At 42.2% G+C, this 18204-nt stretch overlaps 1 protein-coding gene across 3 annotated transcripts in view; it reads left to right on the top strand.

Annotated features, from left to right (window-relative positions):
* The window catches only part of AK9 (adenylate kinase 9), a 175308-nt gene that overhangs the window by 134745 nt on the left and 22359 nt on the right, over positions 1-18204 (top strand). For 2 of the 3 annotated variants that reach the window (XM_075923971.2, XM_014573695.4), the window contains 5 exons: positions 258-476; positions 4566-4779; positions 8474-8675; positions 10079-10225; positions 12075-12295. In XM_075923971.2, coding sequence (XP_075780086.2) covers positions 258-476; positions 4566-4779; positions 8474-8675; positions 10079-10225; positions 12075-12295 — 1003 coding nt within the window. The remainder of the gene's footprint in view (positions 1-257; positions 477-4565; positions 4780-8473; positions 8676-10078; positions 10226-12074; positions 12296-18204) is intronic. The other variant, XM_025184734.3, reaches the window with a different exon arrangement.

Genomic DNA, 18204 nt, shown 5'->3' with positions numbered 1-18204 from the left:
TTAATGTGCAGTTCTAAATGGAAAATTGTCTAATTTTTAGCATATTATAATAAGGTAATATAAATTTTAATAATGAAAATGAGGGAACAGATCCTCAGTTGAAGCTAAAATCAACAGAGGCACATTCATTTATACTAGCACAGGATTTAGTCCAAAGATCAATAATAGTTAATGGCAGTTGTTATTCATATCACCGTTTATTATAACATTTCATCATATTTATGATTTTTGTCATATGTTGTGCTTTAATTATTCAGGAAGAATTTGAAAGACTGCAGCTACCACAAATCACCATAAATGGAGGGCGAAAACCTCACATTGTACGTTACCAATTGTATAGCAAGTTGAAGCATCTAGTGGAATATCGAGAAAGCATTTTTGAGAAATGTTACTCAATAAGTTTACCACTTGCACGCAAGATGTTGGTTTTATCTTATAAACATCCCAGTTCTTTTGGTCAATGGGACCCAGTCAAGGTAATGTAATTAAATAGCTAAGGTGTACTTTCAGGAAGTAATATGCGCTTATCTTCTTTATGACCATATAATTAAGATAAAATATTATGAAAAGCACATCACTGAAGATCTTTATTAGCCAGCACATACTATTAATAACAAGAATTAGTCAGTTTAATGTTGTGTTTTAAGCACTGATTAATAATATTTTGTAAGCTTTGAGGATTGAGCAGGTGGAGTTTTGTGAATGAGTACAATCAAATGTGAAGATTAGCAAGAAAGAAATGTCTGATACTTAGGACACAGGAAATGTAGTGGTCAAAGAGGAAGGGTATGTCTACACTACAGCACTAATTCGAACTAACTTAATTCGAATTAGTTAAATCGAACTAAGCTAATTCGAACTAGTGCATCTAGACCTAAAAACTAGTTCGAATTAGCGTTTTGCTAATTCGAACTAGCATGTCCACATTGAGTGGGCCCTGAACCGAGGTTAAGGATGGCCGGAAGCAGTGCTGGCAGGGCATCAGATTAGGACTTAGAGCATGGAGCTGCTGTCTCATGCTAGCTGAGGGCTGTGCTTAAAGGGACCCAACCCCCACCCCGGACAGACAGTTCTCAGGGGTTCCCCACTCACTTGTCTAACTCGATGAGAGACAGCAAAGCAATCCTGGCTTGAAGTGCCCTGAATGCCCACACTCGGCACATCACAGCACTCAGCCATCAGCCCGGCTGCACTTGCCGCAGGCTGCCATCCGGGAGAGGGTCAATCGGGGGGCTGCAGGAGAGCTTCCACCCCGAGGAGCCCGCATAGCCACACCAGTCCTCCTCATCGGGGGCTCGTACCCCATTCCTACCTCACCTCCTTTCACTTACGCCTCCCTAGCCCCCCTTCTTGATGGACAAAATAAAGGACACGTGTTCAAAAATAGAAACTCTCTTTATTGAACAAAACTCGGAGAGACTGGGAAAAGGAGGTGGGAGAGGAGAGGGCAACTAAAATGATTAGGGGTTTGGAACAGGTCCCATATGAAGAGAGGCTAAAGAGACTGGGACTTTTCAGCTTAGAAAAGAGGAGACTGAGGGGGGATATGATAGAGGTCTATAAAAGCACGAGTGGTGTGGAGAGGGTGCATAAAGAAAAGTTCTTCATTAGTTCCCATAATAGAAGGACTAGAGGACACCAAATGAAATGAATGGGTAGCAGGCTTCAAACTAATAACAGAAAGTTGTTCTTCACAAAGCAAATAGTAAACCTGTGGAACTCCTTGCTGCAGGAGGCTGAGAAGGCTAGAACTATAAGAAAGTTTAAAGAGAAGTTAGATAAATTCATGGAGGCTGGGTCCATGGAGTGGTATTAGCCAGGGGATAGAAATGGTGTCCCTGGCCTCTGTTTTGGAAGGCTGGAGATGGATGGCATGAGACAAATGGATTGGTCATTGTCTTAGGTCCATCCCCTCCAGGGTAGCTGGTGTTGACCGCTGTTGGCAGACAGGCTACTGGGCTAGATGGACCTTTGGTCTGCCCCAGTATGGCCGTTCTAAGCTCAGGGCTCAGGGTCAGGGGTCTCACTGGACCACCTTGATTTTCATGCAAACCTGCTCCTGGGTGGCCAGGCTGGCAGCTATCCTGCCCTAGATGGCCATTTTCCTTTGCCTTGTGCGGAGGTCGTGGATGAGGTCCACGATGTCCGCATTAGACCAGGCGGGCGCCTGCCTCTTGCGGCCCCGGGCAGGCTCCTGGGAGCCACCAGCCTGGTCCCGGGAAGAGGTGGAGTGCTGGGTGGCAGCAGGTGGCTGGTTCGTGCCATGCCAGGTGCAGGGTCTGCTGGCTGGGTGCTGGCAGGCTTGTCCCTGGCACGGGCACCGTAGCCAGCCCGTGCCCCTTTAAGGGGTCCGGGGCTGGGAGGGGGGTAGAAGAGTTTCCCTGGTGGTGCCCAGAGTGGCCACCAGGGAATGCTGGGGAGGGCTAGCCTCCCACTAGTTCGAATTAAGTGGCTACACAGCCCTTAATTTGAACTACTTAATTCGAACTAGGCGTTAGTCCTCGTAGAATGAGGTTTACCTAGTTCGAATTAAGCACTCCGCTAGTTCGAATTAAGTTCGAACTAGCCGTTTGTATGTGTAGCGCCTATCAAAGTTAATTCGAACTAACATCTGTTAGTTCGAATTAACTTTTTAGTGTAGACATACCCGAAGTTCCTACAGCCTTGCAGGAGCAGCAGAGACAAGTTAAAGTGTTTTGGAGTTATGGGTAATTAACATAAAGCACAGGTGGGTAATCTGTAGGTCTCTTTGTTGCAATGCTAGAAATGTATCTTGGTTTGGTGAATAAGTCAAAAATGAGGAGCAGAGATAGCTAAGAAAAGCCCAATGAACAGGAAATAACAACAAACAAATTCCTGAAGAAGGAAGAGTAAGAAGACAGTTGAAAGAGTGATAACTTTGCAAGAGAGAAAAGATTCTTACATTTCTGAGAGAGTTATCTAAGATAAAACTAAGAAAGAGCAAGTAAGGAATCGAATAGTTTAACACCTGACACGTGAAAAAAACATTTTGTTAGCAGAAAGAGGCAAGTATAAAACTGTCTTAAAATGAAATCAAGGTTATGTGCTGTCAAAGCTGTAAGATACATGAAGTATAAGATGATGTCAGTAATGGAGGAGAAAATAGAGATGGTTTAGGATCAAATAGATTATGAGTACAACTAAGGAAACCAAAGTTTTTATAGATTGGAATATATGAGATATATCAATTGACAATTAAGTAATTATGGATCTGAAGATAAAACAAGACTATGGGAAAAATAATGGATAAGAATGACAAACCAGAAGGAGGAATGTGAGCACCAAAATTGGATTATGGCAGAACCCTACTGTCCTGTGCATCTAGGCATGTGGTTTGAAATAAGTATGTCTAAACCACCATCATGTAATAGATCATCTAGAACCTATTCTATTTTGTTCATGTCATTGCCAATCTGAATTATGTGGGTGTCTTTTTGCACTAATGTTTTTAAATTTAAGATTAGTGGGTCACTGTATACATTAAAAGCTGATACATATTTCTCAACCTTATCCCGATGACAAGGCTCACTTTGGATAATACATTTATTGTGGTAGAGGGGAACAGGCATAACTGACTCACATGTTGTGTGCATGGGGAGAGTAACAAGATATACCTGGAGTACAGTTTGTATTTATATAGCTTAGCCTAAATACAGAGAATTCTGGGAATATATAATATTGGCTCACACAGATTAGCTTCCTTCAGTGTATTTGTATTTGGCCAAACTTATGAATAAAAGCACCCCTAATGGAGACCTGAACAACATCAGCTCATTTAGCGGATGCAGTGTGTCCAATCTGCCTTCAAGCATTGAATAAGGAGCAGGCTTTCTCAATAAGTTAGGAAAAATTTTCCAACTATAAAGAGAGTTAATATTTGGAATAGAATTCCCTCCATTTTCTGTTTAGTCACAGAAATCCCAGAAGTTTCTTGATTAAAGAATATTATTTTCTCAGCCCTGTATGGAAGGTTAATCTCTCACCTTCTCTGCTCCTTGCTTGCAGCATTCCTTCAATTTTTCTTTATGCTGTTCTCTCCCAGTAGACAGCAGAGATCTTTGCAAGCACCTTTTCTGGACTGCCTGCACTCTTCTCCGTTTTTTTATGTTATGGCCTTTGTCACGAGGCTCCAGGCGGGTCAGGGCCAAGCCCTGGAATCCCTCAAAATCAAACTCAAACAACCCTACTACCACACGTCCAGCAGGGATCCCTTTATTCACAACATCCAATCCTGGGGTTGGTGTCAGTATCTCAGCAAGATGTCAGCTTTGGATGGTATGCCACTGTTTGTTATTGTTATTTCTCTCTCTGTCTTGAATACCACATGCTTCTCATCGAGCCTGGAAGGACCTGTAGCTCAGGGATGGTGTTCTATCTGAGGCTTATGTAATCAAGAGTAGTGTTTCAGAAATCTTTGCTTTCTTCCAGTAAGTATTTCCATAACAGTATACCTATGAATCCACTGTTGTAGGATGAGTGAAGAACAGATTATGGTAAACAGAAGTATCAGTAAGTAACTTTTTTCCATTTTGCATATGTTACAGCTAAGTGAAGGAGATGTAATCAAGCCTTTCCAAAACCAAGAGACTCCAAGCTTGCCTGTAATCCACCGACAATATATTTATTTCTTTTCAAGTAAAGAAAATAAAGAAAAATTTATGAAAAATCCCATCAAATTTATCTGTCAACCAAAACCCAAACCATTTGTGCCAGTTAAGATAGCAATTGTAGGACCTCCAAAATCTGGGAAAACTACAGGTAAGGTCCAGTATTTTTAAAAGGCAGGAGCATTCCTTATAATTGGGGTTTTGTTTACCATGATCATGTTAGCATGAAATTACAAATAAGTTTCTGAAATTATTGCTGTTGCTATGCATAGAATGCTGCAGTTAATTTTCTCATTATCCTATTTACCAGCCAGAAATACCTGTATTCCCCAACTCACTCCTGTCCCACTCCTCAGGAAGGAAGGATATTCTTGTGGTTGAGGCCCTGGACTGGCACTTGGGAAATAAAGGTTCTGTTCTAGTGCTGGAAGACTTCCTGTGCTAAGTGACCCTGGAAAGTCACTTCATCGCCCGTGCTTCAGTCCCTGTGTTGCATTTATGTCCCATCCCTTTCCATTTACTCATCTGTATAGATTGTATGGTCTTCAGGAAAGTGCTGTTTTTAATAGTGCCTAGAATGAGGAGTTCTGATGTTAATTGGGGCCTGTAGGTGCCACTGTAGTACATATAATAATAATCCTTATGTCTCAAATCACAGATGCAGTGGGAGGACAGTCATGCTCGTCTACGATAATGATCCCATTATATATCTGGGCATAGGAGATAAACTAGATATAGCCTGTGTAAAACACCCTTTTTTCCACTGGGAAATGCCATGTTCACTGTTCCCACCTCCCATATAAAAATAATAATTGTCACTTCAACCAAATATCAGCCAATCCTGAGAAAGATCAAACAAAATGGAGCATCAGTGGTTCTGATAGATCTCTGCTGGCTCAGGCAGTTCTGATTCTCCAAGTATTCTCCAGATATTCTCACATCCATGCCTCCATATGCAGCTGTTCCCAGTCTTATTGACTCAGAATAAAGGCAAGATCAAACATTTCAGCCCACATCATTTCATATAACGGTGTAGTACTTGGATGGAAACAAATCTTCCCTCTAGTGCTGAATCCTACTTCAGTATTGGACCTCAGACTTCTGCAGATTGATAAATGTATTGTTCACTTCAAACCCTTAGCTGCAAGTTAATTCATTCATTTGTTTGTGAAGTTTGCAATGTTGGTTGCTATCACCTCAGCCAGAAGTGTAGGTAAACTGAGGTCCTGATGGCTGACCACCTTATGCAGTCTTCCATAACAGTAAGGTTTCCTTGAAGTTACATATGAAGTTTACTTAAAATATTTGCAGCATTCCATCTGAACCACATCATCCATGTACATGTCTTCTATCTAAACCTCCAAGTCACTACAGAAGTCAGGAACCTCCACTCTCTGGATATCCATTGAGCTTTAGCCTTCTACTACAGAGAATGAAAATCTCCCAAACTGTCCGTCTCCTTTGCTGAATGCATCTTCTCACAGAGACTGTCAAAAAGGATATTATTCTGCATCTTACTGTGATTTGAGCTGATAGTGACCCTTCCTCTTCAAGGTGTAAGGGCTGATATAAACAGAGCACAGGCTCAGATGTTAGCTTCATTTTGAGATGTTCCTTTCCTAGAAATTTGCAGAGCAACACAGCAGTAATGTGGGGCTCCATCGATATCTTTGTGAGACAACGTTACACTTTGGTTCAGGCCTGTTCAGCATCTTTCAGCAGAGCAGTCTTTCAGTTTATGGTACAACAGGGTTCCTTGCACTCTCCTCCTCAATGAAAATTGCTTGAGGGTCACTTCAAGTGGAATACCATAGGGACCATCACTCAAAGAAGAAGAGAAAGTTACTTACTTTATACTGTAACTGGACTTCTTTGAGATGGGTGGTTCCAATCCACTCCCCACCCTCCTTCCCCTCTGCAGCAGAGCCTTATCCTATTCATGGTAGAAAGGTATCTAGAGAGGCAGTCAGACTGTACTACCCCTTATATCCTTGGTTGGGAGCACAGTGAAAAGGGTACAGGTACAGACCAAGGGACATTGCCAGCAAAAAATCTTCTCAGGAATGTGGAGTGCGCACACATGTCAAGTGAAATACCAATAAGGGACCACACATCTCAAAGAACTTATCACTGTACAAGATAAATTAATACTCATTTATTTAACTTTCAATTTTTAATCTCCCCACAAGAATCACCTCCACAAGTATAAGATTCTCTGTATATACTGTGATCCCCTGGAGTTTGCTCCCATCTCTTACCAACCACAGCACTCTTGAAACACTAATTTTTAGCCTGGTGTAGACTAGAAGAAACTCCTTGCAATGCTTCCCCTTAACTATCCAGAATCCAGGTACTTTGTATAACATTTTCCAAAGCTAAGTCCCATTTTGGAAAGTACTTATATCATTTAGGCTACATCTACACTGAAGCACTATTTCAGGATACTGGAGGTATCCCGAAATAGCTATTTCACATCTCTTGAGCGCGCCAGTTATTTTGAAATGTAATGGGCTCGCTATTCTGACATCCCTGTAAATCTCATTCCATGAGGAGTAAGGGACATTTCGGAATAGTGATTTATTTCAAAATTAGTGTTGTGTAGACAGTGCCAAATTTTGAAATAAGCTATTTTGAAATAACGTCAAAATAAGATACGCAATTTGAATATCTTATTTCGACCTACAGTGCTGTGTAGATGCACCCTGAGGCTCATAAGTCACATTGAAAGCCTATAGGCATATTAAATATTTTACAAACCCTTTGCCTCAATATTTATATTTTATTAATTATGTTATTCTTTAGAAACAGCATGCGTTTTCCACAGCATTCTCACTTCTGTTAGGTATGAGATGGCAAAATAACAGCTTTTTATCTATTGTTCATATAATCCTATACAGCCAGGCAAAGAATGTATTAAATTAAATTGAGAGTTGATAAGGTCAGTCCTTTTAAAAAAAATAAATGTTAGTAGGTGATTGGGGCAACTTGACTGTCAAACTGATAGAAATGAAGTTGTACTAAAACTATCTGTATACCATTTGCCATTTTCTGTAACCAAAATCATTTTATAATTTCTGGTTTTGTTTGGTGTATTTTGTAACAACAAAGTTTTTTAAATGTATGCAAAATTAGATATTTTGTATTTATTTACTTTAACTAAAATCATTTTATCATCTTTTTTAACTGTAAAATCCAGTAAAAACTGGTGTCCAACAAAGCAGACTTTTAGTCAAAAGTAGAGTCGCTTACATAATGGTGCAGAATATGAACCACCAGCTAAGCTTTGCCTTATATCTGTATTAACATTTTTTCACACATTATCCATCTGTCACACCAAGAATATAGTACAGCAAAGCAACATGGCAATTACCAAATTCTTTACCCTTTCTAATATTATGGATGAATGTAATGCTCATATAAATGGTGATCTATTGGTGTTAGTTAGGGCTGTACGTAGACTGGAAAAACACTCTGCAAGTTCCGAACATGTAGTTTGCTAATGCTCATGCACTTTGATTTGAGAGGCAACATCCTGTATCTGCTATTCCAATCCCAGACTTATACTAAGAAATGTCTGCTTTAGCAATGCAGATGTTACTTTTGGGGGTTCAGCATCAATATCTGGATATTAGTGCATTTTAAATTACACTTACATGCATAAGCTTGACCTACAATACATTTTAGGGAAGTCCTATATCTTGACTCTGTACCAGTAGCACACTACATTTATCCTAAGTTATCAAACTCATAATATTAATGAATATGAACAACATTTTGTGAATAAAATATTGCATTACATTGATGTCTAGGTGAAAACTGAGTGTTAAAACAAAACTATTTTTCAGTTGCTAAGAAGTTTGCAAGTGTCTATGGGTTAATGCGCTTGTCTATGGGAGATGCTATACGACTCGTGTTAAACGATCAGCCAGAGAGTGAGCTGGCACTTATGTTAAAGTGGCATCTTCATAAAGGACTGGCTGCACCTGATGAACTGGCCGTTCAGGCTCTAGAAGTGGCTCTGATGGATCATGTGTGCAGTACCGCTGGGTAAGAGGCTTGTCTGTTTTTTGTTTTGTTTTTCTTTTTGGTAAGTTAGCATTCTTTTCATAAGGACTGATTTGCATAAACATAATGAAACAAATGGTTTCACTAAAACAGAGATGGGGAGCCTATTTTCTGTTGGGGGCCACTGAGCCACAAGAAAAACAGTCAGGGCCTACAGGGCTACACACAAGTGAGAAACAAAAAAATAAAACAAAAACAAAAATCCTCACTGAGAAGAAAACTGAGGGGGCAAAAAGAGACACTCACAGGGCTTTAAGGTTCTCTCCCCACTCCAGCCCCACACAAAGGTGCCATTTCTCAGAGATTTGCCACAGAGATTGAGCACAAGTGCTGGCTTGCCCCGAGCCTAGCTGTGGGATGAGCCTGAATCTGGCTTGCGGGCCATAGATTCCCTGAGGACTACACCTATTACTATAAATACTAGTGGCAACCCAGACTTAACACTGGTCTCTGGAACTTGCCTATACCTATTCTGCCCTTGCACCAGTTTTTTTCTCTTTAGTAGTGCAAATTGACACTTCAGTGCTCCCCTTTTGATGTTTTAGAAACAAACAAAAACTGAAATCTATCTTCTGTCCCCTAACCCCTGTGGAATCCAATGAAATGACCCCACTTCTTCATCTCTCCAGCTCCTCTCCCAAAGAAGGGGCTTTCTCACAGGACAGGACATGTAATTGATCTCTGACGTGCAATTTTGAGCTTTGAGATCAGCACTGAATAAACTTTCCTTGATGTGTAGGTATTGAACTGTTTTGATGTATCTTTGTATATTGTCCCTCCAATGCCTACTATATGACAATTATGTTTCTTTTTCAGTATGAATTAGGCAAGCCTTGAGTTAAAGTACTTGATGTTGATTTAGATGTTATCTCTTTGGAACCTAATCCTGCTCCAGTCAAGTTACTAATTATGTAGAAGACCAGTGTGGATTGTTGGTAGCTACAAATAAATAGATAAGATCTCATAATTTAAAACTACAACTTCAAATGACTCTCAGCCTCCAGGCTGTGCACATCCCAGGCTCTGTAACCATATGTTCCTACACTTTTCTGCTTGGCCTACTGCCTCCACTCCCTCAAATTTTTGTAACAACCACTTCTTGTATTAAATTTTATTATAAACTCTGAGGCTGAAACTTCCTAGAGGTTTGTACAGCCCCTCGCTCAATATTTTTATTGAGATCTTCACAGTACTGTAATACCACTGCTAATCGTTATTAATAATAGTAAATCTCTCATGCACTGATTTGGAAGTGCAAGACCACAGACCTTGTATCTTTTTTTGTAAATAAAAATATGTTCTTGCTAATTCCAGTTTAGTGTTAATGGTGAATTAGGAACTGACAGGTTTTTTTAACCTGTATTCGTTTTTCTGTTTGCATACAGAGTAGTTATTGATGGGTATCCTGTAACAAGAAAACAAGTAAACATCTTAGAAGCAATGAGAATAATTCCAGTGAAAATATTTGAGTTACAAGTGGATGCAAAGGAGGTTTTTAGAAGAGCACTGATAGACAAGGAAAGCTCTGACAGGTAGCAATGCTAACAAAGAGTGTTGATTTTATCCTTGTAAATTGTATCTCTTTCAAGTATTGATTTAAGTACTCATACATTTCTCATCAAAATAATATCTGACTGCTGCTAAAAGTGGCTACCAAAAATTGTATCGGCTACTGAATTTTATTACTCGTACATACAAGAATTATTGTTAGTAAAATTGATACTTAGCTGACTCTAACATATTCTGTCTCTTTTCTTAATTGTGGGCCTTTTTAAAGGTCAGCAGTAATGTTTCATTTCTCCTAAGTACTCTGCAAAAATTATTTATGCAAACCTTTCAGTGAAAACTTGCCCCTAACTTCTTTGCTTTTCTGATTATGTAAATATTCAAACTCAAAAGGTGTCTGTTTGGGTGGAATTTTTTTTATTAAAATAACATTTTATAACTGCAAAGATCAAAAAACAAAAACAGAACACTCAGTTTAAACATTAAGTTGAATAAAAATCTTTTCCGTATTAGGTGAAATGTTTCCCGGAAATAATTCCAGAATGTTTTTAGCATGTTTATATTTTTTTATTTGATTCAGCAACAAATGATTGCACTATTTACTTGTTCACTTCCATTACAAAAAATGAAACTAGAACTTTTTTTGCAAGAGTTTTTCAAAACTCCCATTTTTAATTCCAAACAAATTATATTTTATAGCCTTAAAGCTGACCAATTGTGCAATCTGAATAATTACTAAAAGTTAATATTATATTCAGAACCTTATCTTATTGCTTTAAAAACATCCCCAATATAGGTTTTTGGCACTGTTTAAATTAAGAACCAGGATACTCTATGTATTTAAACTAGATACTTCTTAGGATACTTGCAACTATGCTCTAATCCATATTGCTCTGAGAGTTTTACATAACATCCCAATTTAAGGTTAGTTTATTTTTAATTGGATTAAATATTTATAACTTGGAGTTTAGAGCTTGCATTTTCCCTAAATTTATTAGAAGATTATTGCTCCTTATCTCCAAACAAGTATGGCTCACTGTACTCTTTTGTACCTTAATATCACAGATTTCCAGTTCAGATACTTGATGTAGCATTGTGCCTTTCAGCATATGGCTTTCCCCATTTTAAAAGGTTCATGATCCTGATGATGACAATCTGAATTTGAAGAATTTTTAGGCACATTATTAAAATGTGTCCATAAACATGTACTAACAAATACCCAAGGGTATGTCGACACTACAGGAAAAAGTCAAATTAAGATATGCAACCTCAGCTACATTGTGTAGCTGAAGTCAAAGTAGCCTAATTCAGCTTTTTGTACTGTCTACAGTACAGGAAGTCGAAGGAAGAACACTCTTCCTTTGAATTCCCTTACTTCTCGTGAAAACTGGGTTACTGGCATTGACCAGAGTGCCCCTCTCACTTCAAATTAGCTGTTTTAACTAGACCACTAATTTGAACCCAGGAAGATTGATAGCAGCAGCTTCAAACTTCCTCTGTAGTATAGATGTACCCCTAAAGTCCTCTTCAAAATATTCAGTCTAAAATCAGGAAATACAGAGAGCATAATTTTCTAAATTTTAGTTGGTTCCTGGACGTCTACTTGGTTCCTCAGAACTGTGTAATGGTAAGAATGAAAGACAGTTTTTTCTGCATTCATGACAATATTGTTTTTGATTACAGAGCTGTATTCCCTCAGCACTACTATAGACTTTCAATAATCATAATTAAAAATATTAATAGTGAGCTCTAATGTATACATTTTGACATTCAATCAGATAGTCATCATCAGGGAACAAAAACTATTTTGTATGTTTTTATTCTTATTATGTTAATATAGTTTCTTAAATCATTGCTATTTTTTATTTTCTTCAGTCCTCCTTATCCAATACATGACAGCTCACAGATTCTAGCTATTCAGAACTCCTGCTATAGAAAGCAAATTGATGCTATTAGGACTTACTATGAAGAGAAACATCAGAACTGGTGTGTGGTTGATGCATTCCACAGCAAGTGGTGGGTCTGGAACAAAATATTTGAGGAAGTTCAGGTGATCGTTAAACAGATCCAGATATATTTGGAAAGAATAAGAGAAGGTAAAAGAAGAATACCTGTTTACAAATAGTACATGCTGCTTTGTTTTAAGAAATTGTAATTTAATAAACCCATTGTATCACATTCAGTTTTAATTTGCCTCTAATTATCCATGGCAGTACAGGCAGTCCCCGGGTTACATGGATCCGACTTACATCGGATCCCTACTTACAAATGGGGTGAGGAAACCCCGCACTAGCTGCTTCCCCCCAGCAGAAGCAGACCAGGGAGACGCGAAGCTAGCGCCCCCCTCTCCCCAGCAGACCAGGGAGATGCGGAGCAGCTTTTCTCAGCAGACACATCAGCTTGAGAATAAAGGACTGAGGGAAGTGAGGTGTGGGAGAATAAAACTGAGCTCTGGAGAAATGTTTGGCTAGAGTTTCCCCTACAATATGTACCAGTTCCGACTTACATACAAATTCAACTTAAGAACAAACCTACAGTCCCTATCTTGTACGTAACCCGGGGACTGCCTGTAATACCCAGGCAAAAACATTAAAGCTGGATGTTAAATTTCAGAGCATATTTCAGTTACTTAGTAGCAATACAAGTTTTACAATAAAATAGTACTTATAAAAAAAACCTAATTATCTTGACTATGCTGGAAAAAATGCATCATGTCAGAAACTAATAAATGTTACCTAATATGCAAAACAGCTTGCATAGATTGAGGCTGAACATGTTAGTTGTTCACTCATGGTTAACACTGTTGGTTTTAGACATGAGTCCCTTTCTACAACATTTTACATTATGTTGACAGAGAGCTTGTCTACACAGTTAAGTAATGCACTCTACAGGGGTGTGATTTCTAAAGCCTACGAACAAGTGGTGCATTAATTGTTCCATGTTAAACTTCCTGATGCACACTAAAAGTTCCTGAGCAAGACTGTCCTTACTCCTACGCAGATTAAGCAGTTGCAAAGGGCACCTGAAAATTTGGGGCACCACTGGGTCTTAATGTCCATCCACCTACCTTTTCCTAACCCTAGTCTTTGGCTTTGCTTCCTCCAGAGAGGATCTAGTTAACTTGCTTGCCTAATCCATATTGAATAACAATGGGAAAATCTAAATAGTGAGGTCCCCCAAGAATATGTATAAGGACGTATGCAGTCCAGTATCACCATAAATTATCTGTGAAGGAGGGTAAACGGGGAAGTTGCAATGTTTGCTGTTGATATTAAATAACTCAAAATAGTTAAGTCCTAAGCTGACTGTGAAGAGTTAAAAAGGGATCTTACAAAACTAGACAACTCGGCAACAAAATGGCTATTGAAATTCTATGTTGATAAGTGCAAAATAATCCACATTGGAAACAATAATCTCAACTATACATCAAAATGATGGATATTAATTAGTAGTTCCACTCAAAAAAAGAGATCTTGGCATCATCATGGATATTTCTATGAAAATATCTGCTCGCTGCACAGCAGCAGTCAAAAAAGCAAATAGAATATTAGGAACGGGATTGATAATGAACCAGAAAATGTTATAATGCCACTATATAAATCATATATGTCCACACCTTTCATATGAGGAGAGTTTTAAAAGCCTGGGGCTGTTCAGTTTAGAAAAGAAGAGAATAAGGGAGGGAGGAGAAATGATTGAGAGATAAAAAATCATGAATGGTATGTAGAAAATGTATAGGGAAGTGTTATTTATCTCTCCACATAACACAAGAAATAGGAGTCATGAAATTAATAGGCAGCAGGTTTAAAATAAATAGAATATGTATTTCTTTAAACATTGCATAGTCAACCTGTGGAACTCATTGCCAGTAGATGTTGTGAAGTATAAAAGATACAGAAAAGAAATAGATAAGTTCATGGTCTATCTCTGACTATTAGCCAAGATGTTCAAGGATGTAAACCCATATTCCATGTGCCCCTCATTCAACCAATGCAATTTAATGTGTGGCTGTTCTAAAATCAATTTAAACTTGGGGTATAGCTGTTTAGTTTACACCTTTATATTTACTAATGGAAATTAAACCACTGTTAGGCCATGTCTAGACGACATTCCTTTTTCGATAAAGAGATGTAAATTAGGCACGTCGATATTGCAAATGAAGCCGGGATTTGAATTTTTGCAGATTGGCAGCTGCCGCTTTTTTTCTAATTGGGACTTTTTTTAAAAAAAGCTGGCAGTTTAGATGGGGCATTTTTGACAGAAATGCCCCGTTTTGAAAGATCCTGTACTCCTCAAAAAATGAGGTCTAGTCTAGACATAGCCTTACTCGTTTTAAACTGGGAAATATGTCCACAAAAAGAGTTGCATCCGTTCATGTAAATAAGTTTTCAAACCAGTTTGGTTAAACTGATGCATCTTCTGTGTACACAAGCCCTCAGATACATTTTTCCTTTGTGGAGACAAGGTGTAAGGATTTATCCCCACCTTACCAAAAACTAAACATTTGTGTAAACAAGTCTTAAGAGACTACTTCTCTCACCTTGGATATGTCTAGACTACAGAGTTGGCTATTAACTTGAGTTAAGTCCACACTGCAAGCGTGTTCTTTCACAAGTAAATCAAAAGAACAGAGGGCTTTTTGCACAACTGGTAATCCTCATTGAAGCCTTTTTGTGAAGTGGATGGGAAGGAGGGATTTTTTGCAGAAGAAGAGGCCTCCAGGAAAAAGCACAGGTGCTCTGGTGGCCACTCGATAGAAGCTAATCACAACTCTACAGTTCCTTCTCCTGGCCCCTCTTAAAGACGCAGGCACCTGGACAAGCCTTGTGGCAGGAAGTAGGACAGAGAGCAGCACCCTGTCCACGCGGCTCTCCCTGCCACAGCAATTGTCAGCCATGTTTGCCTCTCAAGCCCCCTGCGCTCCCCCAGCCCTCGTCGGGAGCATCCCCAGGGGTCTGAGGACCCACCCAGGGGGACCAAGAGATACGCCCCGTCCTGGTCTGGTCCGGACATCCAGTCCCTCTTCGAGTTGTGGGGCGAGGAGGAGATGCTCCAGGGCCCCCGGGCCAAGTGGCAGAATGCTGACATTTATGGCCGGATGGCCATGTCCCTGGTGGAGCGCAGACACCCACCCCAGACCATGGAACAGGTCCGGAGTAAAATAAAAGAGCTCCACCAGGGATATGTTCGGGCCACCAAGCGCAGCTCCCATTCAGGGGCAGGACCCCACACCTGCCCCTATCATAGGGAACTGCACTAAATCCTGGGGGGGGGGAAACGTCTTCCCCATCCATCCTGGTGGACTCCGGGGTCAAGACCCCCATCATCATCCAGCCAGAGGTCACTCCAGAGGAGGAGCAGGAGGACCAGGGACAGCCAGCTGCACTGGAGGAGGAGGAGACAGGCACTATGACGTCTCCCAGGCCTCCTCAGACACCTGGGAGGGATCTTCAGGTGAGTGGTCTTACTTTGTCACACACACCGGGAGGGGGAGGCAGGCACACAGTGGGCAGGGAGCGAGTGTCACGTGGGATGCACATGCAACCATGTGCTGCATTGCTGTGTAGCACATGGATGCAACAGGCAGCCCCTGAGCGTGCCTGGGATCCTGCTCCTACACTCAAGGGAGGCCACACACATCTGGCCCCGGGTGGGAGGATGCCCCAACTGGAAGCAGGCTAGCTACAAGGGCACAGGCATGACCCCACACAGACCAAGGAGTGCCACACACAGCACATGGGCATGCCTGCAATACAAGGCAGCAGCTGCTCCTGCAGTCAGCACTGTGACCTGCAGCTTTGTGGGTCGGACCCCAGGGAGGGCTAAGCTGCTCCCGGCTCGTTGGCCACCAGTGAGGGAATCCCACCATAGCCAGACACTTCCTTTGGCTGCCTGTGCGTAGGCCAGGGGAGGGAGAGGTGGGAAGCGGGTAGCACAGTCCCCTGGGCACGTCAGGGGCCCAAGAGATAGGGCCCACTGGCTTTGCACCCAGGACATCCCCTGCCTCTGGTCCATGGACTGCTGGTTGCTGCTCACAAAGGAAGGCACCGCCTCAGGGACAGTGTCTGCAGGAATGACTGACCGCCACTCCCTCTTTGTGTGTTCTCCACAGCTGGACCAGCCGGGACAGAGGGCCAAGCCATACCACCGCAGCCACCTGCTAGAGCCCGGAAGACCCAAAGGCACACCAGGGTGCACAAGGACCTGATGTGGCAGCACATCTGTGTCCTCCATGACATCCTCCAGACCCTGGCACACGAAGTCCACGCTGACCTGAAGTGGCGGGAGCACGCCTGGGACCAGCTGATGAAGCGGCGCGATAACATGTGTGCCGTCATGTCCCACCTGATGGAACACACGCCTGATGCTGCTGCTCCTGGCTTCCGCCCTCCTGCCCCCCACGCTATGCCCATTCCCCCTCCTCCTGTACCCCTCCGCCAATCCTGACCCTGCTGCATTGCTCCCCCTCCCCCCTGTCCACCCCTTTGTGGTCCCCGGACCCGCACAACCCCGACCAGTTTCCCATAGCCGAGGTGGCACATCAAGCCACTCCCCTCCCAGTTCAGAGCTCCCTTCCCAGTTCTGATCCCCCCTCTCAGTTCAGAGCCTCCCTCCCCATGTCCACCTTTTCTAAATCTTTAATTAATACAGACTGTATTTTTTTCAAAACCAAATAGTTGTGTTTATTGGGAGGACAGAGAAGGGGCAAAGGGAGGAGTTGTGGTGAGGAAGGGATAGTTAGGGGAGAGTTAGTGGAGTGTTTGAGAGAATCTTTCCCTCAGGGCCTCCCAGATGAGCCCCCCAACTGATGGGCCTGGCGGATGGCAGCTGTCAGGTGCTGCTCAAATGCTCGGCTCTTGCAGCCGATGTCTGCCCCCCAGCCCAGGAGTAAGTCCCTTCTGCTCCACAATATTGTGGAGGACACAACATGCTGCCACCACCTTGGGGATGTTGTGCTCCCTTACGTCCAGGTGGGTGAGGAGGCACTGAAAATATGCTTTGAGGTCGCCGAAGGCGCACTCCACCTGGATCCTGGCCCAGTTCAGGTGGGCATTAAACAGATCCCTGCTGCGATCCAGGTGGCCGGTGCATGGTTACATGAGCCATTACATGAGGGGGTATGCCATGCCACATCCCCCACTATGCACAGAGGCATGTGCATGTCCCCAACTGCAAGGTCCCAGCGGGCAAAAAATGTGCCCACCTCCAGCTTACGGTACAGGTTTGAGTTCCTAAACACACAGGCAGTGTGTGCCCTGCCCGACCACCTGACAAAAATGTCGGTAAATTGTCCCCGATGATCAGAAAAGTAGGCCTTCCGATTTATGTACTGAGCTGCTCGATGGTCCGGTGCATGAATGGGGATGTGTGTCCCATTGATTGCTCCCCCACAGTTTGGGAACCCCAGGGCAGCAAATCCAGCCACAGTCACGTCCAGGTCTCCCAGACGGATGACCCTCCTCAGTAGGAGGGAGTTGATGGCCCTCACCACCTGCAGAAGGAGACAAAGAAACACACAAAACAGAGAATGAGAGAAGGGGTGCCTGAGCCCTTGGGAGGTGTCCACCCTGCTTCCCTCCCCTGCTCCCCCCAAACACCCCAGGAGCCACTTCCTATGAGGCTGCTCCTCCCCCAGCAGCAGGGCTGTGTGATGGTGGGACAGCACAAGCCCCCTGGGATGGGGCTTTCCTCCCCACCCCCACTCCACTCACCACAGTCCCCAGCCCCACTCTCCTGAGGGTCCTCCTTATCCAACACTCTACCCACCCCCATGCAGGGACTGCAACCCCACAGTGCCTTATCATTGCAATACTTTTGTTTAAACAACTTAATCATAGCCATGCGGGCCATGACATTTTTGGGTGTAAAAAGTACAAAAATAATAAAGTGCTGTAAAACTTAAAACAAAAATTCCGTTTTCTCCAAATTTCAGTTGTTGACATACCCCCCAGATTTCTCTCAAGTACCCCTAAGGGTACTCCTACCACTGGTTGAGAAACACTGT

Source organism: Pelodiscus sinensis, chromosome 3 (genome assembly GCF_052426305.1).
Source record: "Pelodiscus sinensis isolate ZL-2025 chromosome 3, ASM5242630v1, whole genome shotgun sequence".
Classification (NCBI taxonomy): domain Eukaryota; kingdom Metazoa; phylum Chordata; order Testudines; family Trionychidae; genus Pelodiscus; species Pelodiscus sinensis.
Note: the sequence above shows the minus strand (reverse complement) of the source record. Positions and strands in the feature narration are given on the sequence as shown.